Genomic DNA, 17,210 nt, shown 5'->3' with positions numbered 1-17,210 from the left:
TAATATTCAACAGTACATTTATTTATCACAGTAATTAGGTTATCATCATCCCTTGTCATTTGATTTATCTCATAGATTCGATGAGATAAGCATCGCGATGCATTGACGCCATTTGGCTATTTGGGTTCTCAATTGGACAATTTACTTCAACTGGGTGAGGGTCGATAGTTAACGACAATAAGCCTTATCACCACAATGATCTCCGGATAAATTAGTACTTTATATTCATGGCCCGAATGATAAATCTTATTGATTTTTATATCGAAGCTGCTAGGAGAACTGTATAAAATATTTATTTTACAATGAATATGTTACATTTAATACATACAAAAGAATTTTGAAGTGAACCCAATAAAAACTACTAACAACATTGAGCTACATACACTCGTGGAAGTGTAGATGACGTAATTTCCTCTCACAAAAATGATACATTGCAATGTGGTAAGTGGCGTCTTTTCCCGATGATCCCTCGTAAAATCTATAAATTGTAGTCATAGACCGGCGCTGAGGAAATAGAGGGTCGTTGAATACGTCTGAGCGATGCACGAGACGATTGTGTACAGATGGACGATGTTTGCTATCTATACTATTTTTCGAGTTAATACAATTTATTGTAATACGATTCAGCATAGATTGCATCGTGTGATGGGGGAGCAAACTCGTTTGATAGAGTCCCGAGGGATACAGCCGCGCCGTCGCACTGACTCGGTATTAGTCACGTGATAAATCTTCCGCTCCGTGTGCGTCACCCTATCTCTTTCCATTATATAAGACACATCATAATAGCGTCCTTTTCTAGTGTAAATATGATCCACATTCACGGAGGGTCGAGGTCTTGTTTGCCCTATTTTAAGAAGTGTGGACAAGAACAAATCTATCTCTGCCAAGTGCAAATTTAATCGAAAATTTAGTTGAAAAAAGTTTTCATATTTATACACGTTTATACACCAACTTTTATATATCTTTTTTGCAAAAAATAATTTCAAAAAGAGATGAAATATTAGTATGCCTTTAGTTGTCAAAAACTGATAATTAGTGATAAAATGGGCTTATTTTAAACTAAAAATCGTGGGATCATTAAACCTGTATTGCAAATATCAATACAGGTTTGGGCATTCCTTAAAGAAACGTAAGTTGACATTGTGAGGTTCTTAAGTTGTACTAAGAGTTCGGTTTATTTTACCTATTCAGTAGTTAGAGTAGACAACAATAGAACAATAGAAGATAGCATTTTTTTAATCAAAGGGAAGGATTCAGTCGACTTGTATACATTGTAACTTGTATGTACCTGCTTCGCTGAGCGCTACTTATAATACAGAAATGTATTGATAATTAAAAAAAATGGTCGCTGCATAACTGATTTCTATACTAAATTTTTTCAGATTATAATTTCTTTAGTCGTTCCTATGGTTGAGTATGTGTATATAGAGTAATAAACATTATACACAAACTTTCGCATATGTAATATTAATTAAATTAATTAAATAAGTACTTTTTAGAACTTGTATTATTATTGTCTATCAAACATGTTTGAATAATTGAATATGTTATAGGTATGTATGTATATAAATTTAGACACCAAATCTGTAATGTGGCGCATGTTGTATCGAATGTTTCGTATATTACTTAAGCGTTTAGTTACAGTTATAGGGAGACTTTAACTAAAAAATGCTAGGGTTCTCAAATTTTCAATTACATTAAAAACTTGATGCAACTATATTCGTGCACATTCATCGTGCTTGGACGTAATGAAGGGTGCAACAGATGGTTCACATTTTTTTATTAGACCAGCAAAACTACTGTACACCAGGAGATTTATGTCGGATTAAAATACAGAACACTTTTTATTCGCTATATATCCGGAACGCCGGGAGGCGTGTTCGACAAATATTTTTATTGTGTTCCTGGAACTAAATGATTATTCGGAATGAGAGGAGAGATTTATGAATAGATTTTAATGAGGTTTTACGTCCCATGTGTAAAGCTGACAACAATGGTTGGAAAACGATATTAAATAAAACACTATTGTAATAATAATAAAGACAAAGACTATAAGAATCCTTTAAGAAAACGAAAACGTGTCAACTAATTTAAGATCGTAATTGAATCGTTTTTTAACCTAAGTCGTAAAATTTAATTACTTTTCATACTTGAACAGAATTCTACTGTCGCGTAATAAAAATACTTTAACGAAGCAATTACAAAATTTTATTATGTAATTATTTAGCCTTTTCTAATTATAAAATTGCCGCTATATTTCAATAAATTATCAAACGTTATGTTATGTACAATGTTATCGAGCCCAGGTGCCCCAGTAAATAGAGCACGTGGAGTTAACTGAAGTTTGCAGGTTTAACTGCTAAAGGAAACATATTGTAAGGGAACATTCCTGTGGTGGATGATATTCTGCCGTAAGTGTATATACCAACTGGCACCGAGTAGTGGTGTAATAACTCCAAACCTTCTTTATAAGAAGAGCTGACTGTTATTTACTTATAATATAATAACGTAAAACATCGGTTTTCTTTAGGATATCTTTGTTATAAATAGAATGATTAATTTAAGTCATTAATTTTTCGGAACAAATTCACTATACTGAATGTATGCATGTCTCAACATCACATGAAATCGATTTTTTAATAGGAAGGAATGATTAAAGAAACCAGTTCCGCTACCTAATGTATAAGAACGACATTTTTTCTATTATTTTGGTATCCCATAAGATTACAGAATATATCGATGAAATCTAAATGTGGTGATTTGAAGGTGTATAAGTTATTTAATTAAAAAAACGTGTATTTCTTTAAAGGTACCGGTACCGGCGCATCAATATGCGACACACGGCTTATCTACTGTCCCTACAATTTAATGCATATCTAAATAAAGCGAGATCCGATACGATAAGACCCATTGACTTGAAACATATTACGTTGAGGTGGTTCATTACATTACTTTAAAGAAACGAAGAAAATGTAAGTTTTATTTTTCTCCAAGTCAAGTCTCGGACTTTCTCTCGACTAAGCACCTATAAACACGTCCGCATTTCTGTTAAGTGGATATGGTATTTTACAAAAGAAGAATTTCTTTGAGCTTGAATGACATGAAAAAAAAGGTTTTAACTTGACATACGTTTCCGACAGTGTTTTTGTAGATTAAAAAAGGAATACACAAAATCTCTGCAAATTTGGTAATTCAATTAAAAAATTTAAACGTTTCTTTTTTTTCGATACAACATGTAAGTCATTAGTAGTTCTGATCCTTAGCTAAAGATTGCGGGTTCAAACCCGGCTTATTTTTCGTGTAATTAATTTGTGTTTAAAATATATCTATTGTTGGTAGCGGTCGTGATCAACATCGTGAGATAACCTTTATTATTTAATAAAATTTGACTAAACGTCAAACAGCTATATTTAATATGTACATATATTTTAGTTTACCATTAAACTAGAAAATTAAGTGTTTATATACTCTTTCCTTATAACTAAATACAATACAAATAATTTACTCCTCCCTGCACAAATGTATAGAGTCATTTATATCAATTTTAAGTCATTAATCATCAAATGGACGTAATTATTTGATATCGACGTATTGGTAATGTCGAAGCTTTTACGTGGCGTGTTTCGTGCACATAAATAACAATAGTATAGACAAAACTCAAATATTGTTGACCGAGTTTAATTGAAATTGGTTTTATACACACTTTATTGGCGCCTCAATGTAATATACCTTTATTGAGTAATAATTTTGATTATATATATATATACTATATTGATAGAATATTCCTACGGATATACTTTTTTAACAGCGTTAAGGATGTATTTGATATAAGTATAAATATAATGTTGAACAATAGCGATATTATTATATAAAGTTTTTAATAATGCATTCTGCTCACATTGCTATAGACAGCCTCATAACTTTTTGTGTTCGGCTAGTGTACCAGGGACGATAATATAAAGAGAAATAAAAATGAAATATTACACGGTATTATAGGGTGATTTCAACATAAATTGCATGTTGCAGCCAGCGACATATTATTTGTTTCAATTCGTTATAACTAGGTAAAAACTCGTAGCATACATGTATGATAACTGTTACAGACGGACTTAAGTATGTCATATTTCTTTTCTTATACATTCTTATGTAATTAAATTTATCAATCATTACATATTCGAATAATCATATTAACTTAGAAACTATTTTGATTTAATATTTGATGTTTATTTTGTTAAGGGATCACACAAAATATCTCAAGTTTTACATGAGTTAGAGTCGAATTTAATGCGTGAACTGTAAGTAGGTTAAATGTAGTTATCTCTAGCGGTCGATTCGACTTTGATGCTATTTTTGCGATGTTTTAATGTGTTTGTGGTTAGGAGTTTTATCTTAGAACTTCCAGGCGGTCGATTAATTGGTGTTACAAAATGTTTTAAGGAGCAGCAGCTATGAATAAGTGTGTTTTGTTTTATTATATTTTTATTGTATATATTTTACATGTATTATTTATCGTTACAGTAAATTCTTTACAAAATTTAAAAGTATAAATTATCTCTAATTTGACCTTTCTTTATGTTACAAAGAACTGTTTGCTTTTAAGTTTCATTTTGTATTTTTTTTAGGATATTGTTTCTTGTTCATTGCAACACACAAAAGAACAAATCACAAAATTAAAGTATGTAAATCAAGGAGCTGGAATTATTTCGCCGATTGCAATCATTTATCAGAACGTGTCACCAAGTAATTAATGTGTTTTTACGTCAGAACAACCGTACAAAGATAATTGTGGTAATAATTTATACTTTAGAGCTTACAAAAATACTTTTTACCCAATAATATAATTTGTTTTGATGCTAAGTAAAAAAAAAACTTTGAATTCAAAAAAAAGTCCAACTTTGTGATTCATGTAGAAATATTTTAGCATACATTTTTATTCGTCGTTTCAAAGTTAAGCCGAGATTGCGATTGGGTAAAATATCCGTAGTTAAATTATAAGCGACGTGAAAGTATAAGATAATTTATAACCCCGCTAACACAGGAGTGAGGGCCCGAGGCACGCACCGCGTTGCCTCAGGTTAGGCGCATCATTTATATTTTTCTGATGTTTGTTTATTTTTTATAACGTTCCCAGTGAATGTTCGGAGATCTAAACAAAGAATGATGAAAGACTAATGGTCAACGTCTGTTGTTGCAACAGCGATGTTTGATCAATCCATTTGCATACCAAATAAGATATTCAAATTAAACTTTAGTATTGATGTTTTATTGTATCTTAGATGTTCATTCAATAACTGATACTAAGTTATTAAATGTCAAAAGTTACCGTTCATTACATTACAGAATAATTTTATACACGAATAGCATATGTAAAAATATAAACCAAATGAAATAGATATTTGCCCAATGCAGTATGTATGCTTATATGTATGCGTTTGCAGCGCTCTCTGCAGATTGTAGCCGCAAGGCGACATATTATGTAATCCATCGTTCCTTTTGGATAAATTTCCAATCAGAAAAGATTAAATCTGTCCCTTACTGGAGGAAATCCATCGCCGTAGGCTTTAAATGTAAGTACGACTAATCTAAAATATAGTTCGATATTGTATTTCTTTGATTTTTTAATAAAAAAGACCGATATTCTTTAAATTACGTAATATAGTTTCAGGTAGCATAAGAATTTCTTTACCACGTGTTCCTAATACCTACCTATATTTAAATATTTCCCCCTTTTTTTTTGTTAATTATAGCTCGAACGACTGCAACATATCACTGGACTATTAGCTTTCCAATTACGTGTGAATAAAAGTTCGTTACATTAGGAATGTTGCCAACACGAGCCGCGTTAAAGTGAAGAGCCCCTTGTACAATTTCGTTTAATTGTCACTCACAACCCTACCAAACTTCATTAATAATAGCATTGAATTTTATAACGACATTGTATGCACACTATTAAAAAAGTTACTTCTATAAGATTCTAGTGTAGTTCTCTCATCGATTTTGATTACTAAGTAAACGTTTTCAAATATATATATTTTTTAAATTATAATTGGACTCATATTCCTTATGTAAGTTCTTCTCATTTGTTATAGAGAAAAAATATATTATATACGATTAATTAAGAATAAGATATGTAATTCAACATTATTAAAATAATATATCATCAAAGAGTTCATAAAATGTTCTCTAACGAACAATTCGATGTCGACGATGTCCCGCTGGGACTGAACGATGATATATTAAAAATATAATATTGTGTCCGTTTTGTTTTAACAATCGTTAACCATTTATGTTATTTCATGTAGATTAAGAAATATGTATTGCATAACAGTATCTTTAAATGGATTAATTTTGTTTTGCTTCTAGATTTTTTAATAAAACGGTTCATCACCTTATCGATCTATATACAAATTTTAGGTAAGTCTTGTTGATAGTTACGATACTATTTTGCAGATTATAGTGTGAAATCAATTGTATTTTAATACTCATTTTTCGCGTAAAACCTACCTGTAGATTTAAATATTAAAAATTTTGATCTGTGTTTTATTTTTTCGTTTAGTTTTATAATAAATCAATTGGTACAAATTGTTACAAATTGATAAAACAAAAAAGGGTATGTACGTTGTGAAAGGGCGGGTATTTTTACTTGGTATATATGTATGTCTTTTTAATATGTGGATGTTATTATTGACGCCTGATGAGACATTTATAAGCAGTAATTTTAATATAAGCTTAGGTAAGCTTAGCTAAAGTTTATCGTTCGTTCGACTTGAATGAATAAAAAAGGTCCTATAAAATGTGAACTTTCTAAATGTTATAATGAGGATATTATTAATATTGATATATGTTTATATATAACTTACCTATAAAGTAGGCGAGCATGGCCGCCAAAATGACGCAGACACATATCATGGCTATGGCTAAGCATTTCCATGTGCATCGATGCTGACATCGCTTGTCTATGTGGAAGCGAGAAGGGGAGTATACTGGTACTGGGCTGGGCTGACTGGCTCGTAGAGGAAACACTGGCATCACTAGCGGCTGGTTTGCAAGCTGACAATGGCCTAGTGTTCCACCGCCCATACCGCTCGACATGCCAGTACCGCCCATCCTGTTGAAAATAAATATAACATTACTATACGTAAGAGTTAGAAGCAGTTTTTAATTTTTTAGGTTACTGTATTCCAATCCAAGTGATCCCAATATATTCGATACGTACATACCGCAAGGCTCTAACAAACTAAGTTTTATAAATAAAGACAGGTAAAATATTATACCGTTCCATCTTATTTTATCTACCCGTCTGTTCGGATTTACTTAAACGACGAAACAACTGTTACAGCTAAAATCAACGTTCCACGCCATATGGTGAAATTTTTTGATGCAATCAAAACGTATCATTATCAGGGTTGCGCCGACAAAAATCTATAATCGGGCATTTGAAATGTCCGCCTCAAGAAACCATTAATCAATTAGCCGAAGCTTGCTGTCAAGTGAATTTAAAGGCTGGAGTTAAAACATATGGTCACGACGCGTTCAATGCGCCCACCAACTGACGCTATTATAATGACCTATAGATAAAAGGGATGAGCAAAAAATAGAAGTAATTGGTCCAAATTTAGCGAGAGCACAGCGTGACGTTCAAAAGATTCGTTTCGACGTACTCTGCACGGCATTATCTTTTTAATAATTCAGAGTCGAATGAACTTATCAAGTCTTAAATAACTAGAATTGTGTATAGTGACGTTGAATTTCAACTGCTTAATATAAATAAAGTTTGTTATAAAACCTATGTAATCATTGCAGAAACTATTCGTGTTGCTCGACCATTTGTAACTGTATACAAAATTGATTTTTTAACATGAATAGTTATTAGCTTTTTTATAGTTTGTAATCCCCGTAGGTGCCGTTACCGTCGCAAGTACATCATTTCCGCGCATTACCAAATGAGATGAACTGTATTATTGTTTAAAGCAATAATGTGGTGATATGCAATCAGCGCTGAGTGGGTTGGGTGTAATCAATTATTGATTATACAGCTATCGTAGACTGACGTTGTTTCATATTATAGTAAATGAAAGGAGGGAAAACTAAGGCAGTTAAAGGAACTGATGTCAGTGACTATTATAGGATATTGTCGCGATGTGTCAAGTGAACGACGGGTGTTCGTTAGGATTTTGACAAGCTCTCGTCGCGAGTGAGCTCTTAATGAAGCGGTAAATAATGAGGTGTTGTGCAGCGCAGAGCCGTGTCTAATTAAAGCGAGAGTTTGCAGTTTACACACTCCCCGTATTTTTGTTTAACGATGCCGATAGATCATAAACAAAAGTTCCATTGCAAAGATAACGGTAAATAAAGTTTTTTCAAAAGACCAAGGAATGATAGAAAATATTGTCAGCGACTCGATAAATGTACGTGTTCACGACAGGTACGGATAGAAACTCGTTAGACGTCCGTGTCTCGCCACAGTCGCACAGTTTTTATCATTATAATCGCGCGTGCAGCGGTCACTTCTAGTTTCAAGCAGGCTGGCCGACCTCTAACTCGGAAACCAGATAAAACAAAAAAAGAAAAATGCAGGCACGGGCCGTGAGAACGCGTCTTCTTCACCGCGGTCGCTCTGTACCGTCCATTTATCTTGCACAGTCGTGCGGGAATGAACCGGACAGCGATGTGCTTTTATTGCATCGTGCCCTTAAATATAGGGCCGCGCTGGATAGCTCCATATATAATTACGCCGAATTTCTCGGCGAATGTTTTTCTCAAAAAGAAACATAATGCTTTATACTAACTTGAATTTTTTCAATGTAATATATATCTTATCCTTTGTAATTAAATTAAAATGCAATCTATGTGCGTCTAGTTTTGTAAGATACAGTTTATGTAAATGTTATTACAATAAGTCGTTTATTATTCTCAACATATTGTTTCAACGTTAGGAATCTTAAGAGTAATTGCTATATCAATTGAATAATGATCATTAATAACAGATTCGCGAACATACAATAGCGATCTCAGTGTCGATTGTTGAAATTGTTTTATTGTGTTAACCATTAAGAAGATATCTTATCTATAGACATAGATTTCTGCATTGTTCTAAATAATATTTTTAGGTACTTTAATTTTATTTGAGAGAGAAAAACAAACCACTGTGATAGCGTATAGATAATAACAGCATAAAATAAAAGTTTTAAAGCATAAGAACTAAGAATAACTTCATACAAAGAGAGTTCATAAATAGTAAGAAGTATCGATCGTGAATTTGTAAGGTGATTTGAGACCCGTAGATGTAACCCAATCGTGGCTATATATAATGGTTTTGTTTATCTTAATTATCTGAGTTGTTCAGAAGTTAAACGCGAGTAATTTTACAGGTAAATTTGACATAAAGTATATCAATTTTAAACAATATAATTCTAATTACCGTTCCCCTGCACGAAATTATTGTTTGGAATACACTTTTTGAACGCACTCGTAAACGTCAAACATGGACGCCCGTTGAACTGTCATGCCATTGGATTATATGGATTTAATATCGATATATCTCGATAATACGAATTATGCGGATATATGTTATCGACTCAAAAATCATTATTATATAACGATCTATAATATTGGATAGGGTTCGATGCGCGGAATTATTAATATAGATTTGTTCAATGAAATTTGAATCCATGATATCGATATGTTGTTATGTCGTCCTGGTCAATTTTTGCCCCGGTGGTGTCTCGGTAATTGCAGTTTGTTTTGCCACCTGATCGACGAAGGAGTCAGTCAGATAAGTAATTATTGAGAGTAAGTATTGAGATCATTAATTAAGCCCAAAATGTGTGTGTGTTTTTTGATAAAAGAATAATAATTCTATCATTATACAATCATTGTAAACATTCATTATACATGTGGTAACCAGACGGAATGTCACACTTGAAATACGTCGCACCGGGAAACAGAAATCTGTTAATGAAACAAGATAAAAATAATCATTTTAATAAATAGATGTATTTATACGGGAATGCTTGGAAGACCGGTTCGCTATGATCACGCCCGTTGTCATAATTAAAAACATTCGTCAAATCGGCTTACTAATTAGGAATTTTGTTAATCAGAAAGAATATTATTAACAACGATAAAACATATTAGTCTATAACGTTAGTATATCTATATAATAAAGTGCACGTATAAAATCATATCTATTTTATAAATGGACCCATAAATTTCCAGTTTTGTCAGCTGATATAGGTCTTGTTGAATGCGTAGGTTATACGGAGTAATAAATTCGCATTTTGAGCAATCCAACGCAAGATGTCAGGATTTAAATACAGTACTCTGGGAATCGTTGAACTCGCTTCTCTTATTAATAACCCTCATAGCACTGTGTTTGTTTTAGTCGCCTCGGGTTCTGTTAGGTAACGTTGAAGTTGATTCATGAATGGGAGAGTGCGGTTCGCGCCTAGTGAGTTCGCACGCACAGATATATATAGCAGGGATCATTTTCCTAGAAATTAATCTTGCGACGGAAGAGCTAATTAAACAAAATTGGCGGCATATATGCTTTAACGTATTTCGGTTCGAGTTATTTCTGTATTCTTTTAAAACATGGCAAGGAAAAAAATCTTATTTTTATATAACGAAATGAATAATATGTGTTAGCGGTTAATATGTGGCTTTAACAATTTACGACGTTTTCTAAATTTAGTGAAAAGTGTGTAATATTCATACAAAATCTGATGCTGCACTATCTAACATGCTAGCTGTTTTCATAATGCGCCTCGGGCCGTATTATCCGCAGAATGAATGGAAGCGATACTGAATAACCGGCCAATTACTGTCTATTCGCAGACTGTGGGGACCCGCACGTAAATAATCGTGCTCACGCGCAGAAACTTGATAGTGATAAACAATTTTCCATTAGCCAAGCGACGCTAAGGCTAGGAAGGACGAGCATTTCCAATTTCCATACCTAACGGCGACCCTGTATGCGACGGCGATAACCTTTTATTACGGAGTTGTCGTTTGAAGATATTATTATGGTAATGCCAAGAAATGCAAATTTTAAAAGGCAATAGATTTTGTAAGAATAGCGTGCACTAGGCGAAAGCGATTCGATTTAACCTGTAAGATTTTATTTAAGAGTACTTCATATTCATAGCCTATCATTTATGAATCTCAATGGAAATGACATCATAAACAAAGGAATACCTGGAACGTATTTTTAAATGATGGGCGTGGAATGGTATTTTTTAGATAACCATCGGCGTCTTGGCTCAGTGCGAAACGCAGCTCTTAACTAAACGCTGCTATTGTTCAGCGAAACGGAAAAACGGTTTCGCAAGCGAGCCCCCGGCCGGTCGTATTTTACCCCGAGTTCAATATTATTTCGGCAGAGGCACAAAGAAACGGAAGGCCCGTGCCGCCGCCGCGGGCGGCTCTCGCTTCCTTCTACAATATTGTCCTCCCTGCTGCCTCGGGTTATACTGTAAATATTTTTTGGTTGAGGCCTGATTGAAAAAATCTATCGTATTTCCACCCTAACTACTCACTACCTACCGTATCAAATTCAATCCGAATGTTGTTGTACTGATGTCTTATATACATTAAAGACATATATTACACGTACATATGTCTGTGTACAAGCGATTTCGTAAGGGCTGATATATATATTAATATTTATCTAGGCATATTTAATTTTAAGCTATTATCTAGAAATTTACAAGCTGATATTGAAACTAGTAATGGTCTATTATCGACGAGTAAAAAAAATTTAATTAAATTTGCGAATTTACTGACATATCTCTTCATTATTTAATGTTTCAATCTCTTCATTATTTAATTACTTACCTAAAAAACTTAAAAATGACCTCTTATAAACTCTTCACAGATAAAACAGAATTATGTGAACGATTATTTTCATAAATACGTTATAAAATGTTAACTATGAAATTGTTTTATTCTTCATATTATTGTAAAAGCTACTTTAAAGTTAGGCAGTAAAACTTTATAACCCATATATAATTAACTTGACATTCGAAATGAAAGCAACATTATAATAAAAATGCAATAAAAGTGCAGTCGTAAGTAGGGAGAGGTAACTTAGAGATATGACATTTTAGCTTTTATAAAAGGACTAAGAAGAGATTTGATTGAAGCGTAAGCTCTTAAGCTTTTTCATTTTAAGGCATAATATAGAAATGGACCCGGTAACTAGCTGAGAGAAATGGGGCGCGAATTCATGGTTGCAGTACATTAGCTCTGTCCCACAAGATAGGGCCCCTTTTTCAATTGAAATATATTGAATTTGTCCTCATCACCATTTTTTTCTCATATTCAACTCATGGTCCGTGAAATTTATTAAAGGACAGTTCTATGCGTAATATTTTATCAATTAAATACGGTTGGCTTCGATTTCGTTTTTACGTCGCACCATTTAAGCTATCCGCAATTTATAAAATGTTAAACTACTTACATGGGCATTAGGAATGAATTGTAAAAAAAAAATCCTTGTAAAATTTAGCGCCATTAAACATTTGTGTCATAGTGGCTTTATTTGAAGTAACTTACTTCTAGTACTAAAGCAGCACGAGTTTTTCACGGTTGACCGGCGCAAATAAATGATAGGGTATTGGGTCATTGGTTTTCCTCCACAGATCGATAGAATTGTTAAGCTGGTATTTCTTGTAGAATGAATTTACACATTGAACGACTGTTCGTTCACTAATGGGATACAATTTAAATAACAATTTGTACACGGGTACAACGAAATACAATCAGTTATCCTGTCATAAAATCAATTATTTTATCCGAATATTATTATTAAACGCCTATTTCCATATCCAATGTTAAAAAACAAGAAATCATTCTTAATTAATAATACCTACATAAAATAACAATAAAAATAATAATAAAGTTAGTAATTATTTATAACAATATCTACTTTGGAGTTCGGACTATAAAATGTGTTCAAGTTTATAAGGATTCCGTGGGTAGTTATAATGTGGGATGCACGTCTCGACAATTCAACCCTTCCAAATCAACAGGGATTAATGCATATCGTGTGTTTGGTGTTATTGGTCTCTAATTACGTACACAACTTCGGTTAGAGTTATGGTAATGTTGGTAACCTTCGTAGATATCTGGCTCGGCGCTGTCGGCTCAGTGATACTTACGACTCTGAATTTAGGGTCTGTAGGGCGAGCCATTCGTTAGTCACGCCCGATGACGTGTACCTTGGACAAGACCAAAACTTTTATTAGAAAGATTTCGTCGGCAGCTTTTTTCTTGGGTACTTGTCTTAAAAGGTTTTTTGTATTTTCAATATTATATCGCAGGTCATAATGTGTTGGCTTATTGAAAGCGTTCGGTTTATTACTGACCTAGTGGGAATGCGTATCTTCTATCGTGAGATTTCTTCTTTTCGTTTTATGTTTAAAGTGGTCTCGTGTCGTAAATTAAACTGAAAAGACATTTCTCCGCTAGCGTTTATATCTTCCTTTAACTGCACATTGCGGTAAAATGCATGAATTTCCGGACACAAACAAAAGCGCTTGACACGCAAAGTACGCGGTACCGCGAAGTCCTAAAGGGTAAAAGAAAAGGCGTTTCGTGGTAAAAAAGTGAGTTAGGGCGCTGTTTTGTTTGTGTATGGTGTGTTAAGTGTTTATATAAGTGTAGCGTGGAACAGAGAGCGTTGCACGTTTGTTATCTCACAGGGAGTTGATCTTAGACAAATGGAGCCATCCTGTGTGGTCTGTTTAGCTAACTCTCACCAAATTTGTATAGTTTAAACTAAATTCGCCCGTTGTTTAACTACTCAACTATATTAAGACATCACTTGTATGTTAAGCTATTTAAATATAAATAATTTACACTTTTCTTGTTGTGAAACATATAAATCATGTATTGTCAAAATGTAACATTGACAACACAACCTTAAACACTTCTCAAATATAAATAGTCAAATAAGGAAAGAAATAAATCCAAGGAAGGAATCGTCGACATTACTTATAACCGTAGCAACGCCAGCTGCCTATTCATTACGGTTATTTATAGGAGGTAGTGACAAAGTAAGTTTGTATTTATTCGGACTGTACGAGATCGACAGTTTGTTTATTTTAAAACGGGTTAGACTAAAATACTTCGCCGATAAGCGTCCGGTGATCGGACGAGTCATAATATATTCCTGCGACGTTCCTGATGTTACCGATACAGTCTATGTCACTGTCACTGATCCGGTATGCATCTGACATGACGAAATATTACACGCTAAATTTAGACGTTCATTATTATCCAAGAATGCGTTCAGTGAACTTTTGTGTATGACACTATACACGAACTCGATAAGTATAGTTATATATATTTATAATTTGATTGTAGTTTAATGTATCTATGTTTTACTTTTACTCCTGCGAAATTGGATTTATTTGTAAGTATTTTATTTCTAACTTTTCTATACATTATTATTAAATTGAGACATTACTACCCGAATAGACATTTTCTATGAAGCGATCTTAATAAAAAAGAGAATAAACGTAAAAAAGGATCCAATATATAGTTTATTTTTATTATTACATGATCCGATAAAGATAAGCTCTGAATAACCTACGTCATATTTATGACGCATAGGTGTTAAATTTCTAAAAATACTTCGTATTAAATATCATTTTAAAAAGCCAAGATTCATAAACTCATCAGGTTTGTGTTTAACATTGATAAATGAAGTCAATCAAAGTATTTTATACAAGATAGTAATTTGAGATGGGTCAGTCGAAGCTACCTTAATCGTTATACAAGAAAGCATTTTCGATTACTATCGCTATGTTTTAACATTGATCTGTATTGTAAATTTTTTAATATACCAACCTGTAAATTGTCGTATTTTTTATATTAAAATTATTTTTTAAAAATAAAACCTAAAAAATAATGACGATAGTACTAGACGACTGCAATCATTAAAAATCGTATAACTATTAACTAACTAACTAACAATTATCCTCACTGTTCTATCTTAAATTTTCATACTATATACTTAAGGAAAATACTACATTTCAACCGCTGGAATACAATATTTATTTACAACGCTAAGAGACAACAAAGTCAATCAATATTGTAGAGACAATAGGCATCTCTTATTCAAAACGGAAACTATTACAGCCGCGTCATTGTATTCAGAGACTCACCTCACTGAGTAAATTATTCAAACGAAAAGTGGTTTGTTCACAAAAGCTAGGAGAGATAAGTTTTAAGGATTATTGGTGACAGTTTTTTTTATGTGGGTATTTGGAACTCAAAAGAAACGTAACCCATTGATCGACATTTATATGTAAGATTTATGACCAACTTCGTGACGGTGGAATTTTGTTAATCCCGGTCCAACTTATGTTGTAACAGAATAAATTGATGTTTACATTATTTGAAAAAAAAAAAAAAACAATATTTATCTAAATTTTTTATCATGACGGTAAGTTCGATATATTCTCAATCATCAAGTGGCATGTTTCAAGATACATGTTACGTCATAATGGATTCTATAACAGACCAATTAAGACCGATTGAAGTACGAAGATTTGGTTTAATAAAATGATTGTGTTGATATTATACATTAACGTCGAAAGAAGATAATTGAATTTCCTGGACGGGTTGTACTGGGTAGCTATTGCTGTGTGCGGTGCGCACTCAGTGCCCCTTTCATATACCGCACAATCGGGACACACGGAACGTTTTGATGAGGCGTTTCCTCTAATTATTCGACCTATTAATAAGATGTTGTTCGAGCTTTCATAACAATCAATCACTGTACTTGTACTGTGAGGTTGCTTTTGAAGAGTTCAAGTGTAATCCCAAGAGTCGTAGTTAAAATTATACGGGTATTTATAAGTTGGATAAGAGTTCTATAGTTTTTTATAAATATGAGTTCGTCTTAAGTTTGTTCGTAAGTTTAAACTTTTTGTCCGAAGTATTTGGTATTATTTTCATGTTTAATATAGCTTTGTAGTTGTATAGAGGAAGTGTTTTAGTATCGAGCTATTATCTAAGCTATTAACTAAGTTTGAGGTTTATATTGGACTTTCATGTGTGCACGGTTTGCGCTATCCGAGTTGTATGGAAATGATTTCTTGCTTGGACAAACTTCGGTTCGAATGAACAAATATTTGACGTCGAAACTCTTACAATTTTGATCGTGTCTTCGGAAAGGGTCTTAAAGGTCGTATTCGTGCATATTTGTTGATGATAATATGTTTTTGTACTTTAGTTCGTATACCCAAGAGGTTAGTTGATCTAAATATATGAATGAATTTTTTTTTAACTATATACTCTTTATGATTAGAATCTGATATGATATTCTTATGAAATAGTCTTCACATAAAACTAAATTTTCTTTTAAATTACTTAAACAGTTTGTGAATTATTGAGAAAAGTCCTACGTGTACAGAAACAATTATCGTTTTGATGTAATTAAATTGTATTAATACTTTGATAACTTATAAATAATTATGCATATTACGATTTTCTATGGGATATAGTTAGACAATAGATAGTACGATTTTGCGTCTAAAAAAATTGTACTATAAACTATTAATATAAAAAGAAACACTTAGAATAAAATTTTTAAACAATTTCGAGCGTACATAACTAATACTATAACTAAATTTAAAATGTCAGTTTTTTAAGAGATTTGTTTTAATATTAACCTTTACGTACGGTTCTGGTTGAAAGAACAACAACAACAACCATTTATTCACATTTATAATATAATAATATTAATATATACGCGTAATTTAAAAATACTATGTAATAGTTGTTATTTTTATCCTTAAGATGAGTTTTTGCTGCGTTAGAAACGGCTCGGAGGGCACCCTCGATGTTATCTGTCCGCTATTGTTGCGTGCACTTAACCGTCACATGCTTTGAGCTTGTATTCAGACCTTGTTAACACATTGTAAAGGAAATTACGTTCTTCACACAAGGAATACGAACTCAAATATAATTTCCGTTATCGATCATCGCTCTACCATGTCAAATTGCTGTCATTACATGATTTAATAAGAAATTAAGTTTTTACTTAACCCCTGACTACTTTCTTTCGATTTTAGTTGTTTATTTTTATATAATACATATACGAAATGAAAAATTCTATAAATTACTATTTATTTATGTTTATATTTTGTATTTATTATTAAATTACATTAAACATATTGTATAACATATATGTATATCCA

The 17,210-nt window shown here is 32.6% G+C and overlaps 1 protein-coding gene across 5 annotated transcripts in view; it reads right to left on the bottom strand.

The window, feature by feature from the left end:
• Window positions 1–17,210, bottom strand: part of Ten-a (Tenascin accessory) — a 315,700-nt gene that overhangs the window by 20,085 nt on the left and 278,405 nt on the right. For 3 of the 5 annotated variants that reach the window (XM_026635395.2, XM_064217160.1, XM_026635398.2), the window contains one exon: window positions 6,861–7,108. In XM_026635395.2, the coding sequence (XP_026491180.2) occupies window positions 6,861–7,108 (248 nt within the window). Of the gene's footprint in view, window positions 1–6,860; window positions 7,109–13,160; window positions 13,221–17,210 lie in introns of all 5 variants that reach the window. The other 2 variants (XM_026635396.2, XM_026635397.2) reach the window with 1 other exon arrangement.

The sequence above is a fragment of the Vanessa tameamea genome, chromosome 3 (assembly GCF_037043105.1).
Source record: "Vanessa tameamea isolate UH-Manoa-2023 chromosome 3, ilVanTame1 primary haplotype, whole genome shotgun sequence".
In the NCBI taxonomy this organism is placed as follows: domain Eukaryota; kingdom Metazoa; phylum Arthropoda; class Insecta; order Lepidoptera; family Nymphalidae; genus Vanessa; species Vanessa tameamea.
This window is presented reverse-complemented; position numbering and strand designations above follow the sequence as displayed.